The sequence below is a fragment of the Dromiciops gliroides genome, chromosome 6, assembly GCF_019393635.1.
Source record: "Dromiciops gliroides isolate mDroGli1 chromosome 6, mDroGli1.pri, whole genome shotgun sequence".
Taxonomy (NCBI): domain Eukaryota; kingdom Metazoa; phylum Chordata; class Mammalia; order Microbiotheria; family Microbiotheriidae; genus Dromiciops; species Dromiciops gliroides.
In genome coordinates this window covers 18,028,119-18,044,465 of record NC_057866.1, presented here as the reverse complement: position 1 = coordinate 18,044,465, position 16,347 = coordinate 18,028,119, and the positions used below count along the sequence as shown (strand labels likewise).

The 16,347-nt window shown below is 40.2% G+C and overlaps 1 protein-coding gene across 1 annotated transcript in view; it reads left to right on the top strand.

Moving 5' to 3' along the window:
* LOC122731374 (fatty acid desaturase 2-like protein FADS2B) overlaps nt 1–16,347 on the top strand; it is a 52,813-nt gene that overhangs the window by 28,193 nt on the left and 8,273 nt on the right. The window contains exons 5-10 of the mRNA XM_043971428.1: nt 3,033–3,158; nt 7,803–7,863; nt 8,340–8,416; nt 8,865–8,962; nt 11,635–11,731; nt 14,759–14,838. Of these exons, the coding sequence (XP_043827363.1) occupies nt 3,033–3,158; nt 7,803–7,863; nt 8,340–8,416; nt 8,865–8,962; nt 11,635–11,731; nt 14,759–14,838 (539 nt within the window). The remainder of the gene's footprint in view (nt 1–3,032; nt 3,159–7,802; nt 7,864–8,339; nt 8,417–8,864; nt 8,963–11,634; nt 11,732–14,758; nt 14,839–16,347) is intronic.

Genomic DNA, 16,347 nt, shown 5'->3' with positions numbered 1-16,347 from the left:
CAAACAAACATGAAGTCTAGCTTACTGGGCAATCATTCACAAATCATTCATCTCTGTGAGCCTCAGTTTCCTCATTTATAAAATAAAGATGTTAATACTAGTTCTTTCTAAATGAGGAAAGGTCTTTGTAAAATGAACTAATGGAAGAGTGGAAATAGTAAAGAATTTGGTTCAAAATCTGCCTTTCACTTACTACATGTTCAAGTACCACTGTAGGACCCCCCTGGGCAAGTCAGTCATTTAACTGCTCTCAACCACAGTATCTTCATCTATAAAATGGGAGTGATAATAGTACCTACTTCTTAGAGTTGTTGTGAAGATTAAATGAGATAATAATTGTAAAGCACTTTACAAACGATAAAATGCTACATATTTATCATCGCCACCACCACCACCTCTCTAAGTCTCACATTCCCAATCTGCAAAATGAAGCAGTTAGACTTCTCTGGTCCCTTTTAGCTCAAAAATAAAACATCTAAATCTAATCTGAGGCTTGTCCTCAATGACATGAAGAGTAAATATCAACAATGAAATTGAAATCTATATTTGCTGACTGAAGTCATAACATTATGTCCATAATACAGATGAGGAAGTAAAGGGTCATGACTTGTGCAGGTTCTCTCAACTACTAAGTAGCAGATCGAGTAGTCCAGCCCAGGCCTTTTGTCTTAGACACACTACAAGGACTCTCAATAACCACCACTCCTACTCTATATTTATTTGCCAGGGACTTCATTCTCATTATCTCATGCTATTCTCACAATAGCCCTATGATGCAGACAGAGAAAGGATCATAGTTCCCAATTTATAGATGGAGAAATTAAGTACCCTCTAGTGAAATGATCTTGCAGAATTGTTGATGCCAAGTCACCTCTCTCCCCTGTTCCTCTTTAAGGGAACAACCCAAGTGCCATGTGTATGCTAGGGAGTGAATAGGGCTCGGTATCAACTTGTTTTGAAATTATCTGACAGCTCCCCGTGAATGTTTCCCATACTGCTTTCATAATAACCAGTGGAAGAGTCTTCTGTTCTAAATGTGCTTGTCTAGACCACTGGCTAGAGAGAAATAAGGCCTTAAAGCTAGAGCTGGATGCTTCTCTCCTTGCTGACCCACACCCTACAGTGGCTTTGGACCTTTGTAAGAAGCAACATAGCCCAGAGCCCTATCCCACCTCTATTATAGGCCAAAGGAGTCGCAGCCTGACTGTTTGCTCACTAAAGGTGGAATTGGCCACAAGATGGGGCCATGGAAATGCTGAATCCCAGTGTACAGGATCAAAAATTCCGAGTTGAAAGGGACCTTAGGGATCATCTATTCCCACCGCCCCATTTTGCAGATGAGAAGAATGAGGCTCAGAGACATAAAGTGACTTGCCCATAGTCACATCAGTGGTAAATAAGTTTGAACCATATGTTCCCTCAGCTCCCTTCCAGCTACAACACTCTCTGGTCTAAGGTCAATTACAGTCTGAAAAATTTACAAATCTATAGTCCGTCATTTATCTAGTTCGGTTTGAATTAGAGCCGTTATTGGGAAAATCTCCCAGCAAAACAGCAAACTAGGATTTTAGCAACATTTTCCAAGGAGAAAATAATATGAGGACAGAGAAAAACATTGTAAGACCAGGGAAATGGACATGATGCAAGCTTGTTCAGACTGTGGACTTTCTTACCCTGGAGTTGTTTCCAAATAGCATGCTTACTCATTGATAAATGAATGACCTATTTGTTTTCCAAAATCCAAGAACTGGGCCAGGAAAGGTTTCGAGGTCTCTTTGGCTCCATATAAAGAAGGAAGATGCATGGTGAAAAGACCATTAGAGTGGAAGATGTAGTCCAAACAGCAATGCAGGAGTCTGAGAGCTGCCATCAATTAGCTGCCTGACCCAGTGCAAATTGATTCCCCTGTCTGGCTCTCAGTTTCCTTCTTATTAAAATTAGGAGAGTTGAACTAAATCAGGAATTCTTTTTTTTTTTTTTTTTTTGGTGAGGCAATTGGGGTTAAGTGACTTACCCAGGGTCACACAGCTACTAAGTGTTAAGTGTCTGAGGCCACATTTGAACTCAGGTCCTCCTGAATCCAGGGCTGGTGCTCTATCCACTGTGCCACCTAGCTGCCCCTAGATCAGGAATTCTTAATCTTTTTGGTACATAAACTTCTTTAATAGTCTGATGAATCCTATGGACCCCTTCTCAGAATGAGATATCTAAAGGTTTAAAATTATATAAGATTACAAAGGAAATCAATTATATTAAAGTATAATCATATATATATATATGGTATAACCCTATATGTGATAATATATAGTTATGTATAATTATATATGTATGTATGTGTATGTGGTTTGTGTGTGTATAAGTTCATGGACCCCATGTTAAGAATCCCTGGGCTAGATGAACTCTATGGATCCCTTCCTGTTTTAGAGGCTACAGTTTTCTGAAACATTCCTGCTGTACCATAATACCTGGGTACTGCTCTATCATTGTCACTAATTAACTTCTATGAGCCTCAGTTTCCCTATATGTCCATAAAGACATACTAATAACTGCCCTATCTAGATCACAGTACTGTGGGAGTTAGAACAACTACATCTGGGAAAGTTGTTCTGTACACATAAGGGAGTGTTATATTAGCCTGAAGTCACATGTCCAGATAACTATCATTTGTTATCAAGCTATATCAATGCCCCTCCCAATAGATTATTTGAACATTACAACAGGTTAGGGTTTGAGAGGCGTAGGATCCACATGTACTTTTGACTAGGCAGAAGTGAATGGAGGTTTCTAATGGCAGGTCATAGTTATATACAAGGATATTTATTAGATGGGAAAGGCAGGGAATGGAAGGGAAAGGGAGGAGATAGGATGGGATGGGATGGGATGGGATGGGATGGAATGGAATGGAATGGAATGGGATGGGATGGGATGGGACGGGACGGGATGGGATGGGACAGGATGGCTTGGGATGGGATGGGATTATATCTTGGATTCAAGCAAAATTTTCCTGTTACTGAATCTTCTTTCTTCCTAAGGGCATGTCAGCAAAGTGGTGGAATTATCGTCATTTCCAGCATCATGCAAAGCCCAATATCTATCCCAAAGACCCAGATATTGACATGGGACCACTTTTTGTGCTTGGAGAATCACAACCAATCAAGGTATGTTTAGAGTCATCACACTAGCATATAGAAATTCAAAGACATAATTAAAAGAACTGAAGATATCCTAAAAGAAATCCATAGACTACTAGGCTTCAAGAGACTTTAAAGAAAACAACCCCCTCCTTATACCATATTGAAGACATGCCTGCAGGCTAATTAAATCATGTAATTTCACATTTGGTACAGCTAGGTGGCATGATGGATAAGAATGCTGGGCCTAGAATCAGAAAGACCTGAGTTCAAATCCAGCCTCAGATACTTACTAGCTATGTGACCCTGGACAAGTCACTTAACCATATTTGCCTCAGTTTCCTCATCTGTAAAAAAAATGAGCTGAAGAAATGGCAAACTACTTTAGTATCTCTGCCAAGAAAATTCCAAATGGGCTCACAAAGAGTCAGACATTACTCAAACAACTAAACAGCAATTCAAGAAACTTCAGTGGCCCTTATATAAAATACAAACTTGTATGAAATTTAAAGCCCTTTATACTCTGACTCCAGGCAAATTTTCAGACTGGCTTCAAATTCTTCCCCTTCACATACTCTATGTTCTAGCAAAACTGGACTACTTGCACTCATGGGTATGTTATATTCTGTGACACCTACCTTCATGCCTTTGTATAGGCTTTCTCCTTTTTCTGAAATGCTATCCCTTCTCACCTTCACCTGCTGGAATCAGTCTCCTTTCACAACTTAGCTCAAGTGAATTCTCCATTGGTTTTTAGTGTTCTCCCATACCACCCTGAAATTAACTTGTATTTTCTTTATCTATTTGCATGCTCTTTCTCCCTTGTAGAATGTAGGGTTTTTGTAGAATGCAGAGGCTGTTTCAGTTTTCCCTTTGTATCTCTAGATTAGGGCCGTACACATAGGCACCAAATAAATGTTTGATGAGTCAATTTATGCATCTGTTTATTCAAAAAAATTCATTAAGCACTTACTGTATACTTAGCCCTAGACTTGGCACTGGAGAACATACAACATTTAGATAAGACAAGGTGCCTACTTTCATGGAGCTCACAGAATGATAGGAGTATGGTAGAAGATGAGGACATTGCAAAGTGGAAAGAGAGTTGTATTTGGTGTCAAAGGATCCAGGTTTAAATCTGGGCTCCAATGCTTACTAACTGTTTGATCTTGGATAAAACACTTCATCTGTCAGGGTCTGTACTCCCTCATCTAAAGGGAAAGGGTTCTAATGGTCTCTCCAACTTCTGACATCTTATACTCTAAATACTTCCTAGTTCTGACATTCTATAGTCTAAGTCCTGTCCTGCTCTCATATTTTGTAATTCCAATGTCTTCCTTCCAGATGTAGCATTCTATTTAACATGTTTTATGTTCCAAGGCCCTCAAAGCTCCATGATCCTATAATTCAAGTTAGGAAGGGTGTTAAAGGTTACCCAATACAACATTCCCACCCAATTCAAGAATCTCTTCTATAACAATCCTAACAAGATCAGATAGTCTCTTTTTAAACATTTCCAGGCCTCATTACTATACGGGAAAGCCCTTTCCATTGTCAAACTCAAGGACTGGTTGATCCAGAGTTGGTAAGGGTTGTGAGAAGTTTAAGGACCACACTGTTAGACTCATTTAGGGAAGACAGAGGTCTTAGAACTAGCACTGCCTACCACAGGATCTGATATCATGGCCAATTCTTCATTCATTATATAGGACAGAGATGCTCACGTTCTTGTGCTCTCATTGTGTAATACCAATTCAAGGAAAAAATTCGTCCTAATGATTCTTTTTCCTTATTGGCTTTCACCTCTCTGGGCCTTACATCCTTGACATAAATATGAGAATGAAAAGGTTGACCTAGGTGATCTATAAGATATCTTTAGCCTCTAATGTTCTGCATTCTAGATTCTAAGGCTCTTTCTTTTTTCTTTTAATTTTTTTTTTTTTAGTGAGGCAATTGGGGTTAAGTGACTTGCCCAGGGTCACACAGCTAATGTGTTAAGTGTCTGAGGCTGGATTTGAACTCAGGTCCTCCTGGCTCCAGGGCCGGTGCTCTATCCACTGCGCCACCTAGCTGCCCTCTAAGGCTCTTTCTAGTTCTGAATTTCTATGTCCTAATGTCCCTTCCATCTCTAGAATTTTGTGTTCTAATGCCTTTGCATGTCTCACATTCTGTGTTCTATATTTAATATTCCATAGACCCTTCCAAGTCAGCCTCTTATGTTCCAAGTTCCTTCCATTTCCAACATGTTGTGTTTTAATACCTGGACAGTTCTAGCGTTCTATGGTCTATGTTTTATTTTCCAAAGTCCATCACAGGTCTTACTTTATATCAATGTTCTATGGCCCTCTCTAGCTCTGACATTTTGTGGACTAAGGTTTCTCCTAGCTCTAATAATGAGTGTTCCAAAATTTCTCTGGCTCTGATATTCTGTTCTTTGGGTTGCTAGGTTTGGGGTTTTTTGTTTTATGGGGATTTTTTTTATTTTGACATCACATGGTTTCATGGTCTGAAGTAGTAACATGGAAAGTACATCTTTTAAGCTAGTCTTTTTATGCACATTAGCAAGTATTTTTTAAAGCTACCCCCAAAGAATTTGGACACTTTTCATTGACTTGACTTAACATCTCAGCAACAAAAGTTTTCCTTGATTTGCAAACTTTACAACCACTTGCCTTCAATGAAGCCAAGACACGGGTGATCTCAAAGGACTACCAGCCCTCCCCCTAAGGTGGAGGGCTGGGCACCAGAGGTGCAAGTTACTGAACTGAGGTTGCTCTCTATCCCAGAAGGCAAACATTAAAAGTTCTCATCAAAATTTCAAAAGAAAAAGAAGGGTGTCAGAGGATACCTGCCCATTGAAATTCAAAGGCAAAAGTCCAACTCTTTTAGGAAAACAGGTTTTTCTGGCTGTAGAAGGCATTTTTTCTGGCCTTCCGCCAAATTACCAAGGGCTGCATCTTGTTCACTTGCTGAGATCACATATTGAGATCATAATTCAGAACCTTGGTTCATGGGTTAATGGGCAGGGATGCATTCTGAGTCAAGTAGTGAGCTTGCTCTTCCAGTCATTGGCTGTTTGATGTTTGAACCTTGGTAAAGGCTCTACAATTCCTCCACATTCAATATTCTAAGGCCTCTGGTAGCTGTCACAGTGGGACATTCTATGTTGTAATGTCTTTGCCAACTCTGAAATCCTTTGTTCTGTATTTCAACAATCCATTTCCATGATGGATGCTTTTAAGTAGTTGAAGGACTAAAGAAAGAATTAAGTAGTTCCACTTAGCTCCAGGGGGGGAAAAAAAATAAGAACAAAGTGTTGAATGTAGTAGCATGGGGTAAGTGGGTTGGATTTTGAATCAGAAGAGCAGGGGTTAAATCTAGCTCATCCACTCACTTCTTGTGAGAGCCTCAACCTAGCCTCTCTGAGGCTGAGTTTCCTTGTCCATTAAATGAGGTGACTCAACTAGACAATTTCAAGATCCCTTCTATTTCTGAATGATATGTTACAGAGAAATGAACTTAGGGTAATTGTAAGGAATGATTTCCTGACAATTAGAGTGTTCCAAAAATCAGAATGGGTTCCCTTGAGGGATAATAGACTGCCTTCACTAGAAGACTTAAAAAAAAAAATCTAAATGGCCACTTGTCAGGTAGAAAGAGGAATTCTTGTTCAGATACCAATTAGACCAGATGACCTCTGTGGTATTCTACAATGCTAAGATTCTGTGATTCTGTCCTGTTTTCCATTCTATTTCTAACTTCATCTTTTCTTATATCCCTTTCTACCTTTCCAGTCTTCTGATACTTGACTCCCTTCTTCATACTGTGCCACTATGTGTTGAGGAACTTGCTGTTCCTCACACGAGATATTTCATCTCCTGACTCCATGTCTTTTCACTGGCTGTGTCTCCTGCCTGGATTTTCTCCCTCCTCATCTCTGCTCCTTGGCTTCCTCCTAGTCTCAGCTAAAATCTCACCTTTTACAAGAAGTCTTTCCCAATTCCCCTTAACACTACTGCTTTTCCTCTGAGATGATTTACATCATCCCATATGTACCTTGTTTGTCCAACATTGTTTGCCATTAGAAGTGAGCTCGAAAGCAGATTTTTTTATCTTTATATCCCCAGCACTTTACACAGTGACTCTGACCATATCACTTAACCTGTCTTCCTCAGTCTCCTTAACTGTAAAATGGGATAATAATAGCACCTACCTCATAGAGGTAGGAGGATCCAATGGGATTAAATTGTGAGGATCTAATGAGATTAAATTTGTAAAGAGCTTGACAAACTTCAAATGCCACTTGTTATTATTATGAATGTTGTTGTTGTTATTACCACCGCTACCACCACCACCACCACTACTACTACTACTACTACTACTACTACTACTACTACTACCACCACTGCTACTACTACTACTGTCACCATCATCTGGTCCAGCACTCTATTTTACATTTACCACCCATGAGGAAATTGAGGCCCAAAGAGGTTAATAACTCATCTAGGAGTAAATAGGGAGTAAGTGCCTGGGCTGGGATTTGTACTCAAACCACTGCCTCCAAAGCTAGCGTGAACATTCACAGCACCACAAACTACCCTTTACTATATAGCACACTGTAATAACTAGAGCAATTTCTATTTCTGTTTTTTTTTTTCTTTCTCCATTCAGTATGGCAAGAAAAAAATAAAGTATATTGATTATGAAAAGCAACATCTATACTTCTATGTAGGTGAGTTTATCTAATACCCCATGTTCTGAGTTTAAAAGGTATCTTCTGTCTCTGGCATTTGTTCTACATTCTACAGCCCTCCCCAGTTGTGAAATCTCATGTTTTAAGATCCCTTCCACCTCTAAAGGTCTATGTTCTAGGGCCCCTCCTGGTTTTAACATTCTAAGTTCTAGGATCTTTCCCCCTTTGACATTCTATGCTTTGTGTTCTTCTAACTCTGGCACTCTACGTTGTGCTCCAAGGGGTCACTTTACTCTAACATGATACGTTCTTAGGTTCCAATACTGATATCATATGATCCCATAAATAGTCATCTTAGAATAGTAATTTTCTGGAAACTGCTGCCACTTCTTGCATACTGCCAGATCAGCCAGTAACCAAGGTGCAGGGTGCCCAATGAAAGAGTGGATGCCAACTTATCTGTATATTGTACTAGAATTTCCTTGTCTTACTCAACACCTTCTCTTCCCTTCTAGTTGGGCTTCCCCTCCTCATGCCAGTCTATTTCAACATGCAGTCCATCCAAGTGACGTTTCTTCGGAAGGAATGGGGGGTGAGTGACAACCTTGCCCTTGGCAAGGGACAAGGCCAATGGAGGGTACAGACCACTCCTCAAGTTTCCTTGGTGACAGAGGCAGGGAACACTTACCTTGAAAAGGGATGTAGCCAAGCCTAGGGTGGAGGCTGCTAGCTACTCGGTAGAGCATCAACCTTTTCAACAGTCTGGAGCTCTGTGTTCTGATGGGAATCTAACTTTTTGAGGAATCTAGGTGGCACAGAGGGTAAAATGATAAAAATTGGAATTGGGAAGGAAGTGTAAACCCTACCTCAAATACCTATAAGCTCTGTGACACTGAACCCATTCCCTGATCTCTTTTAGCCATTCATTACCTGCCAAATGATGAGGCTGGATTTCAGGGCCTCCAAGGCTCTTTCAGCTCTAAATTTTTCACTGTACATGACTTCAACCCCATTCCACCTGAAGTTTTTTTCTCTTTTAGGAACTTGCCTGGATCAGTAGCTTTTATATCCGTTATTTCATCACCTACAGATCTTACTATGGAATTATTGGGACAGTACTTCTCATATATCTGGTCAAGTAAGTGAATCAAAGAATTGTTTTCATTCCTCTCTCCCAGGTTAAGGATCTTAACCTAGGGTCTTTAAACCTGGTTTCGTTTTGTTTTTTGTTCTAAAACAGAGGCAGTTAAACAGGGCCTAGAGTGCTGGACTTGGAGTTGGGAAGGCCATCTGAGCCCCTTAAAAGCTATGTGACCCTCACAAGTCATTTGATTCTTTGGCCTCAGTTTGGTCATCCATAAAATGTGGGCAGTGATAGCACCTACTCCCAGAGTTATTGTGAAGATCAAAGGAGATAACATATGTAAAGTGTTTTGCTGTACTTAAAGTGCTATATGAATATTATCTGTTATTATTAATATTTTGATAAATGTATATTTATAAAATTGTACATGTACAAAATTGGTTCCCCATGTAGTCCTATGTATTTATTTTTATGCATTTAAATGCATTATGCTGAGAAAGATGTCATAAGCTTTCCTAGACTGATAAATGAATCCATGACACAAAGTGAAGAAACCCTGTTTTGGCCCAATCTACTGGCTCCTTTATCCCAGAGTTAGGCTTCAAGGATCCCAACAAAGCCCATGGTGACCCCTGCTTGCGCGCGCACGCACACACGCACACACACACACACACACACACACACACACACACATCCGAGAGGTTACCTAAGAATTGTATATCTCAGACCTTAAAAAAAAACACTAAAATAATGAGATTGATTGTCTAATATTTCTTCTATTGCATTTGTGGAGTATGCTCCAGTCCCCACTGAGCAAGCTTTCCCCTGTTCCTACTCTTCATTTGATTTGGAATTCATCAAAGACTAGCTTTTGAAATGGTTTAAACAGACGTGAGTGTGTCAATTGTCTCTTTGTTGGCTATCAATGCTCTTCCTCCTCTCCTTGACTTCCTGGTTTCCTTTAAGACTCAGATCAATTTCTACCATCTGCATGAAGTTTTTCCAGATGTCCCTCCTGCTAGTGCTTTCCCATTGAGATTACCTCCATTTACCATCTGTCTTGTACATACACAGTTATTTGAATAGTGTCTTCCCCATTGGAATGTGAGTTCTTTGAGGACAGGAACCATATTTTTGCTTTTTCTTATATCTCCAGCCCTGAGACAGTATACATAGTGTAACACTGAGGTAAAATCATATATAGTAAGCACTTTATAAATGCTGGTTGATTGACAGATTGAGATGTCCAGTGGGAGCTACAGCAATGGTGGGACTTGGTTAAGCCAAATCACAAAGGAAAAATGACAGAAGTTTCTACTTATTTCACAGCTGAAGAAACTGAGGTACAGAGATGGGCAATGAATCACCTAAAGGCAAGAAGTTAGAATAACAGTATTTAGAGATGAACCCACTTCTTAGACTACCAGTTCTGTGTTACTTTGAAGAAATCACTATAGCTGCTCTTCATATGGACTATTTGTGTCCAACCTGTGCTAGAGCCTCCATATTAGACTGATCAGCCACAGGTGGATACACTGTCCCTTGATCCCAACATAGGGATGTTATTTTGGTCCTCTTTGAGAAGGGACAACCACCATAGCCACTCTAACTTGTAAAGGGAATAGATTGGATTTGACGATTTGTAGGGAGCCTTTCCAGCTCTAAAAGGCTATGATCTGTGTTCTAATATCACTTCCAACCATAATTTTTTTTTTGGTGAAGCAATTGGGGTTAAGTGACTTGCCCAGGGTCACACAGCTAGTAAGTGTCAAGTGTCTGAAGTCGGATTTGAACTCAGGTCCTCCTGAATCCAGGGCCGGTGCTCTATGCACTGTACCACCTAGCTGCCCCCCCCACCATAATCTTTTACATTCTGTGTCATAAACTTCCTTCCAAACTCCAACATCTAATCTTCTGTGTTCTGAAGCTTCTAGCTTGACATGCTATGTTCTAAAGTCTAGCTATTGTTGACTCAAATTCCTCTATGAAATTACTTCAAAACATAGAATTTCCTACATCTTTAATGTTATTGAATACTCCACTCCATCTGTCAAAGGAAAATAAAACCAGGGTTTTAAAGGCAGCCTAATGTGGCAGAGAGAATGATTGGCAAGACACCAGAAAACCTAGGTTCTAATCCTGGCTCTCTGAGTCTCAGTTTCTTCTGTTTCTGCAATGGAGGTAATACTACTTATACTACCTGCCTCGTATGGCTGCTAAGATGGGAATGTTTTGAAGACTCTTTGAATTGTTTGGAAGAAGATGGATAACCAATGGTCCAAGTACATGGGGCCATAGGAACATAGGACTTAGATGCAAGGGATCTCAGAAACCATGTAGTTTGGACTTTTCTCTTAGAAGAGGTAACAAGCTCAGAAAAGGGGAAGTGACTTGCCCCAAGTCACAGAGATGTAATAGGGGTCTGGGTAGAAAGAGAATTTACATATTATAACCATCTCTGAACGGGAAAGACAGCATAGTATTAGTCATAGAAGGGCAGCCAAATCCAGTAAATAGCATTATCCAGTAACTTTCAAGGTCTTTCCTCTCCTGTCTTATTCCTGGTTTTTCCCCTTCATACTTCACCCTGTCAAATTGCCTAGTATACACAGTGCCTTTTACATCATGGTCATTTAATAAGTGTTGTTAATGAATGGGAAGTAAACCTACATTCTACGTGGAAATGACCAACTGTCTCATTGCCTGTCCAAATGCTTTTTCCAAAGGCTGCTGGAAAGCCCCTGGATTGCATTAATTACCCAGATGAGCCACATTCCAATGAGGATGAGTAAAGAGGAAAACCAGGACTGGTTCAGCACACAGGTAATGGTGCTCACCTCCTCCCAGACCAACTACTAAATCAGCGGAGTTGATGAATGTGGGACCTGGTGTCCTGTCAAATGGATCAAAGACATAAAGAGAATGATAGACTGTCAGATTTGGGAGGGACCCGAGAGCACAGAATATTAGAGCTGGAAAGGACAGTAGAGGAGAGAATGTCAATTAGGACAAAACTAAGAGTCTGGAATGTGAGAGTTGGTAGAGACTGTAGAATATAGAGCTGAAAGGACTTGTGTGATACGGGAGTCTCTTGAAAGCAAAGACAACTCTTAGAGGGAAGAGGGATCTTAGAACAGAGAGCATAGAATGTCAGGGTTCAGAGAAACTCAGAACATAGATTGTCAGAGCTAGAAGGGACTTGTGAACTTAGAATATAGAGTGTGAGTTTTGGAAAATCTTGAGAGTATAGACTATGGTGGGGGGTGACAATTTTAGAATATAGGACAGAAAAGAAATATTAGGTCATAGAAGGAAAAGAGGGAGGGAAAAATGTAAGAAGGCAAAAAGGAAGGTGGGAAGGAAAAAAGGGAAAAAGGAAGGGAAGGGAAGGGAAGGGAAGGGAAGGGAAGGGAAGGGAAGGGAAGGGAAGGGAAGGGAAGGGAAGGGAAGGGAAGGGAAGGGAAGGGAAGGGAAGGGAAGGGAAGGGAAGGGAAGGGAAGGGAAGGGAAGGGAAGGGAAGGGAAGGGTAAAGGGAAAGAGAAGGGGAAGGAGAAGGGAAGAGAGATGGGTGGAAGAACAGAGGAAGGGGGAGGGAGGAAAGAGAACAGGGGAAAGAGAGAAAGAGAGGAAGGAAACAATTGTTAAGTGATCATTTCATTGCAGGCACTCAGCTAAGTGCCGGAGATACAAATACAGACCATACTCTCAAAATGTTTACATTCTAATGAAGGAAGTCAACACACAAAAGGGATGGCTGGTGGGAGGGAGGGAAAGGTCCCCACAGAGAGCCATAGTTCTGAAGTCCCAAATGTCAGGAACAGAGCCAGGAGAATGAAGGCTGTCCAGCTTGGGTCCCTTCACAAAACAGCGTTCCCATGAATAACTCACCAATGGGAGAAGGGACCCAAACTAGTTGAAGAATATTCTAGAATGACAAAGCTTCAAGGACCTTTTGATATTTCCTGGTGAGGAGCCCCAGGCACGAAGGGAAACTCCAGGTTGGAATAGCAGCTGAAGCATGGGTTTGAAGTCCAGAAAGTTAGGACAAGAGTGCTGGGAGGGGAACTGAATTTCTGGACAAAGATTAAATTATAACATAGAACCAAGCATGGAAATGATATCAAAACATAGAATATCAGTGCCGGATGAGACCTCAGAAAATGGAATGTCACCATTAAGTTCTGTAGCCTCTCTGATCTTCAATTTCCTAATCTGAAAAATGAACTAGTTGAACTAGGTAGTCTTTGAGGATCCTTCCAGCTTAAGTTCTATGACTTCGTGTCTTGGCCTTCAAACATAGGATCTAAGATCTGAAAGGGACTTTGTGACTATATAGTCAAAACCCCTTGTTTTAAAATTGAGACTGAGATTTGGCTAGGCAAAGTACTTGCTCTAAGTAACACATCTTATTTGTGATGAACCTGAGACAAGCCTCTGTCCCCTGTGCATTTTTTAATTCACTTTGCTAAGATTTTAAAAGAATACAAACTTTCTAAGAGATGTGAGAAGACAAATGGCCCAAAGATGACCAACATCCCCCACAGTTAGAGTCAAATGATATCTTAGAAAAGACTTGAACAAAATGTCAGGGGGTTTTCTATTATCTGAGAATATAGCTTGTTCCACATTTAAGGATGTGTCTCTGGATCTGGCTTCCTATAATGCCCTCCTTTTACCATCCCTACACACCTGAACACACCCTTGAACTTCTTCCCTAGTGCAATCTTACCTTATCCTTCAAGACCTATTTCAAATGTCACCACCTCTGTGAAGCCTCCCTGATCTCCTGACCAGAAGTGACACCCATCTCTGAATCTCTGGGACAATAGTCTTTACCACCTACAAAACACTGACTAATTATTTCCCTATGTTGTAGTATATCCTTGTAGATCTTTATATGGTATTTGTGTAGTTCCCCAGTTTCCCCAGATGTTATCTCTTTGAGAGGGAAAAAATCTGCTCTGTAATCCTCAAAATCCGGTATAATACCTTTCACATAGGATATACTCAATAGTCCCTGTGTGAATGAAAATTGCAATAAGGAAAAATATAAAGTTTCATACTTGGGTTCAAAAAATCAACTTCACAAGAAAATAGGAAAGCATGACTACACCATGGTTCATCTGGAAAAGACAGTAGTAAGTTAGTGGACTACCAGATCAACAATATATTATGGCAGCTCCCAAAAGTTACATTGAGAGTCATGGGGTTCAGGACTAGAAAGGGGATTTGGTTGGTAGGCTCTGCCCTCATCTGACTGCCTTGGAAGCATTAGGATCAGTTCTAGACATTCAATTTTAGAAAACATGTTTCTTAACCAAAAACATGAAGATGACTAGGATAGTAAATATCAAGGTCATGCTATATAAAGGTTAAATGAAACAACTATGGATGTTCAACCTGGAGGAGAAAATAAATAGGGGCATGATAGATTATTTAAAAGGCTATCACTTGGATGATGGATTAGAACTTTCTGCCTAGCCTTAAAGGGACCAAACTAGATGTAGTTGGTAAAAGTGGCAAAAGGAGATTTTGGCTCAAAATAACGGGGAGGAGAATCTCTTAATAATTAGGGCCGGCCAAAAGTAGACACGGTTATCTTGAGAAACTATTGGATTCCCCATCACTGTATGTTCTTAAGCAAAATGTAGTCAGCTATTTTGTAGAGGTTGCTTCTGCTTCATGGATAATTGGAAATCAATGTCCCTTTACTATTGCTTTTACTTCTGACATTCGTTGATTCTGTGATACAAGAAGCTCTTCATGAGACACATTGAGGCATGGGAGTAGCAAGACTCCATGACTTACATTCACTGAAGTCAAATATCATGATTTCTTTTTTCTTGGCAGGTTTTGGCCACCTGTAATGTTAAGCAATCCTTCTTCAATGACTGGTTCTCTGGGCATCTCAACTTTCAAATTGAACACCAGTGAGTAAGAAAGAAATTTTTGCTAAATAGAGATAGAAAATGTAATTTAACTCCTCTCCCGAGTACCTCATCTAGATGACCCTAACACAGCCTGGGAAGAAGATGGAGGGCTGAATTTAAGAGATAGGAATTAATCTGTCAACAAGTATTTATTAATTACCTACTATACATCAGCCTCTGTACAAAGTGGGTGCCACTTCTACTTCCTGTTCCTAGTTTTGTCCTCTAAAGCCAAGCAAACCCAGGTCTAATCCCTCTTCCAAATGAGACCCTTTCAAATAAGTGCTTGAAGAAAGCTATCATGCCCATAATTCTTCTCTCCTCTTGGTTAAATACTCCTAGTTCCTTCACCTAATGTGTGCTAGACTAGGCTCTAGCACAAATAATGAAATCATCCATACTAACAAGGACCAAATCCCACCTAAGACACTTACGGTCTGTGTGAACATGGTCACTTAATGTCTGTACCTATTTCTTTACCTGTAAAATGGAGACAATAATATTCGAAGTACCTTCCTCACAGGGTTGTTGCGAACCTCTAATGAGATTACATGTACAAAGTGCAAAACTTAAGATGTTACATCCATAAAAGTTATTATTAACCATCAATCAACAAGTGTTTATTATGTTTACTCCTTGGCAGACATCACCACTGTCACTGTCATCGTCAATCCATACCTGTGATTTCATCAGTGAAGGGAACACCCTTTTAATTAGGCAACTTCTTCAACTAATTCATATTAGTAGCTGCTCCACAACTAAGAGTCTTACAGAGTTGCCTGGGGCAGGGGGAGGTGATGGGACTTGAACCCTGGTCTATCTTCTAGACCAGTCTTGCTTCTAATACAACATGAGGCCTCTCATCATCATTAAGCTAGGGAAACATCTTTGACGTGACACCACTGAGAAGAGCCCAACTTTGCTCAATAGGAGCTAGAGAGAAAAAGTCATCAAGATAACCCCCCCCCAATATAGTGGTTACAGTTCACAATCTGTGGAGTATGAAACATTGGAAGAGGGGGAAGAGAAGTAAATTTCAACAAAAGCAGACATTCATTAAGTGCCTGCTGTATATAGGGCCCTGTGCTAGTTCTGGGATCACAAATTTAGAGCTAGAAGAGATCAGAAATGACAAGAACACTCTCATTTTACAGATAAGGAAACTGAAACCATGAGAGATTAAGTGAATTAATTGTCTAAGATCACACAGCTAGAAAGTGCCTGGAGTGAGATTTTAATCGTTATCTTCTTGACTCTAATTCCAACATCCTTTGTTCCACACCACTGCCTATCAACTGAGCAAATAAATAATTTACACAATTACTTCCCTGCCTAGCTGAAGCTTGCAATCTAGTTGAGGGATAAGACATCAAACATAAATAGTTTCATTATGTTATATTGAAGGAAAAATACATTTGAGTGTCTAAAACAAAGTTCTCTTCAAGGGTTGATGAGAAGGGTCTTTAGGGACATGGAGGATCAGGAAAGGTATAGTGAAGGCAGTCCAAT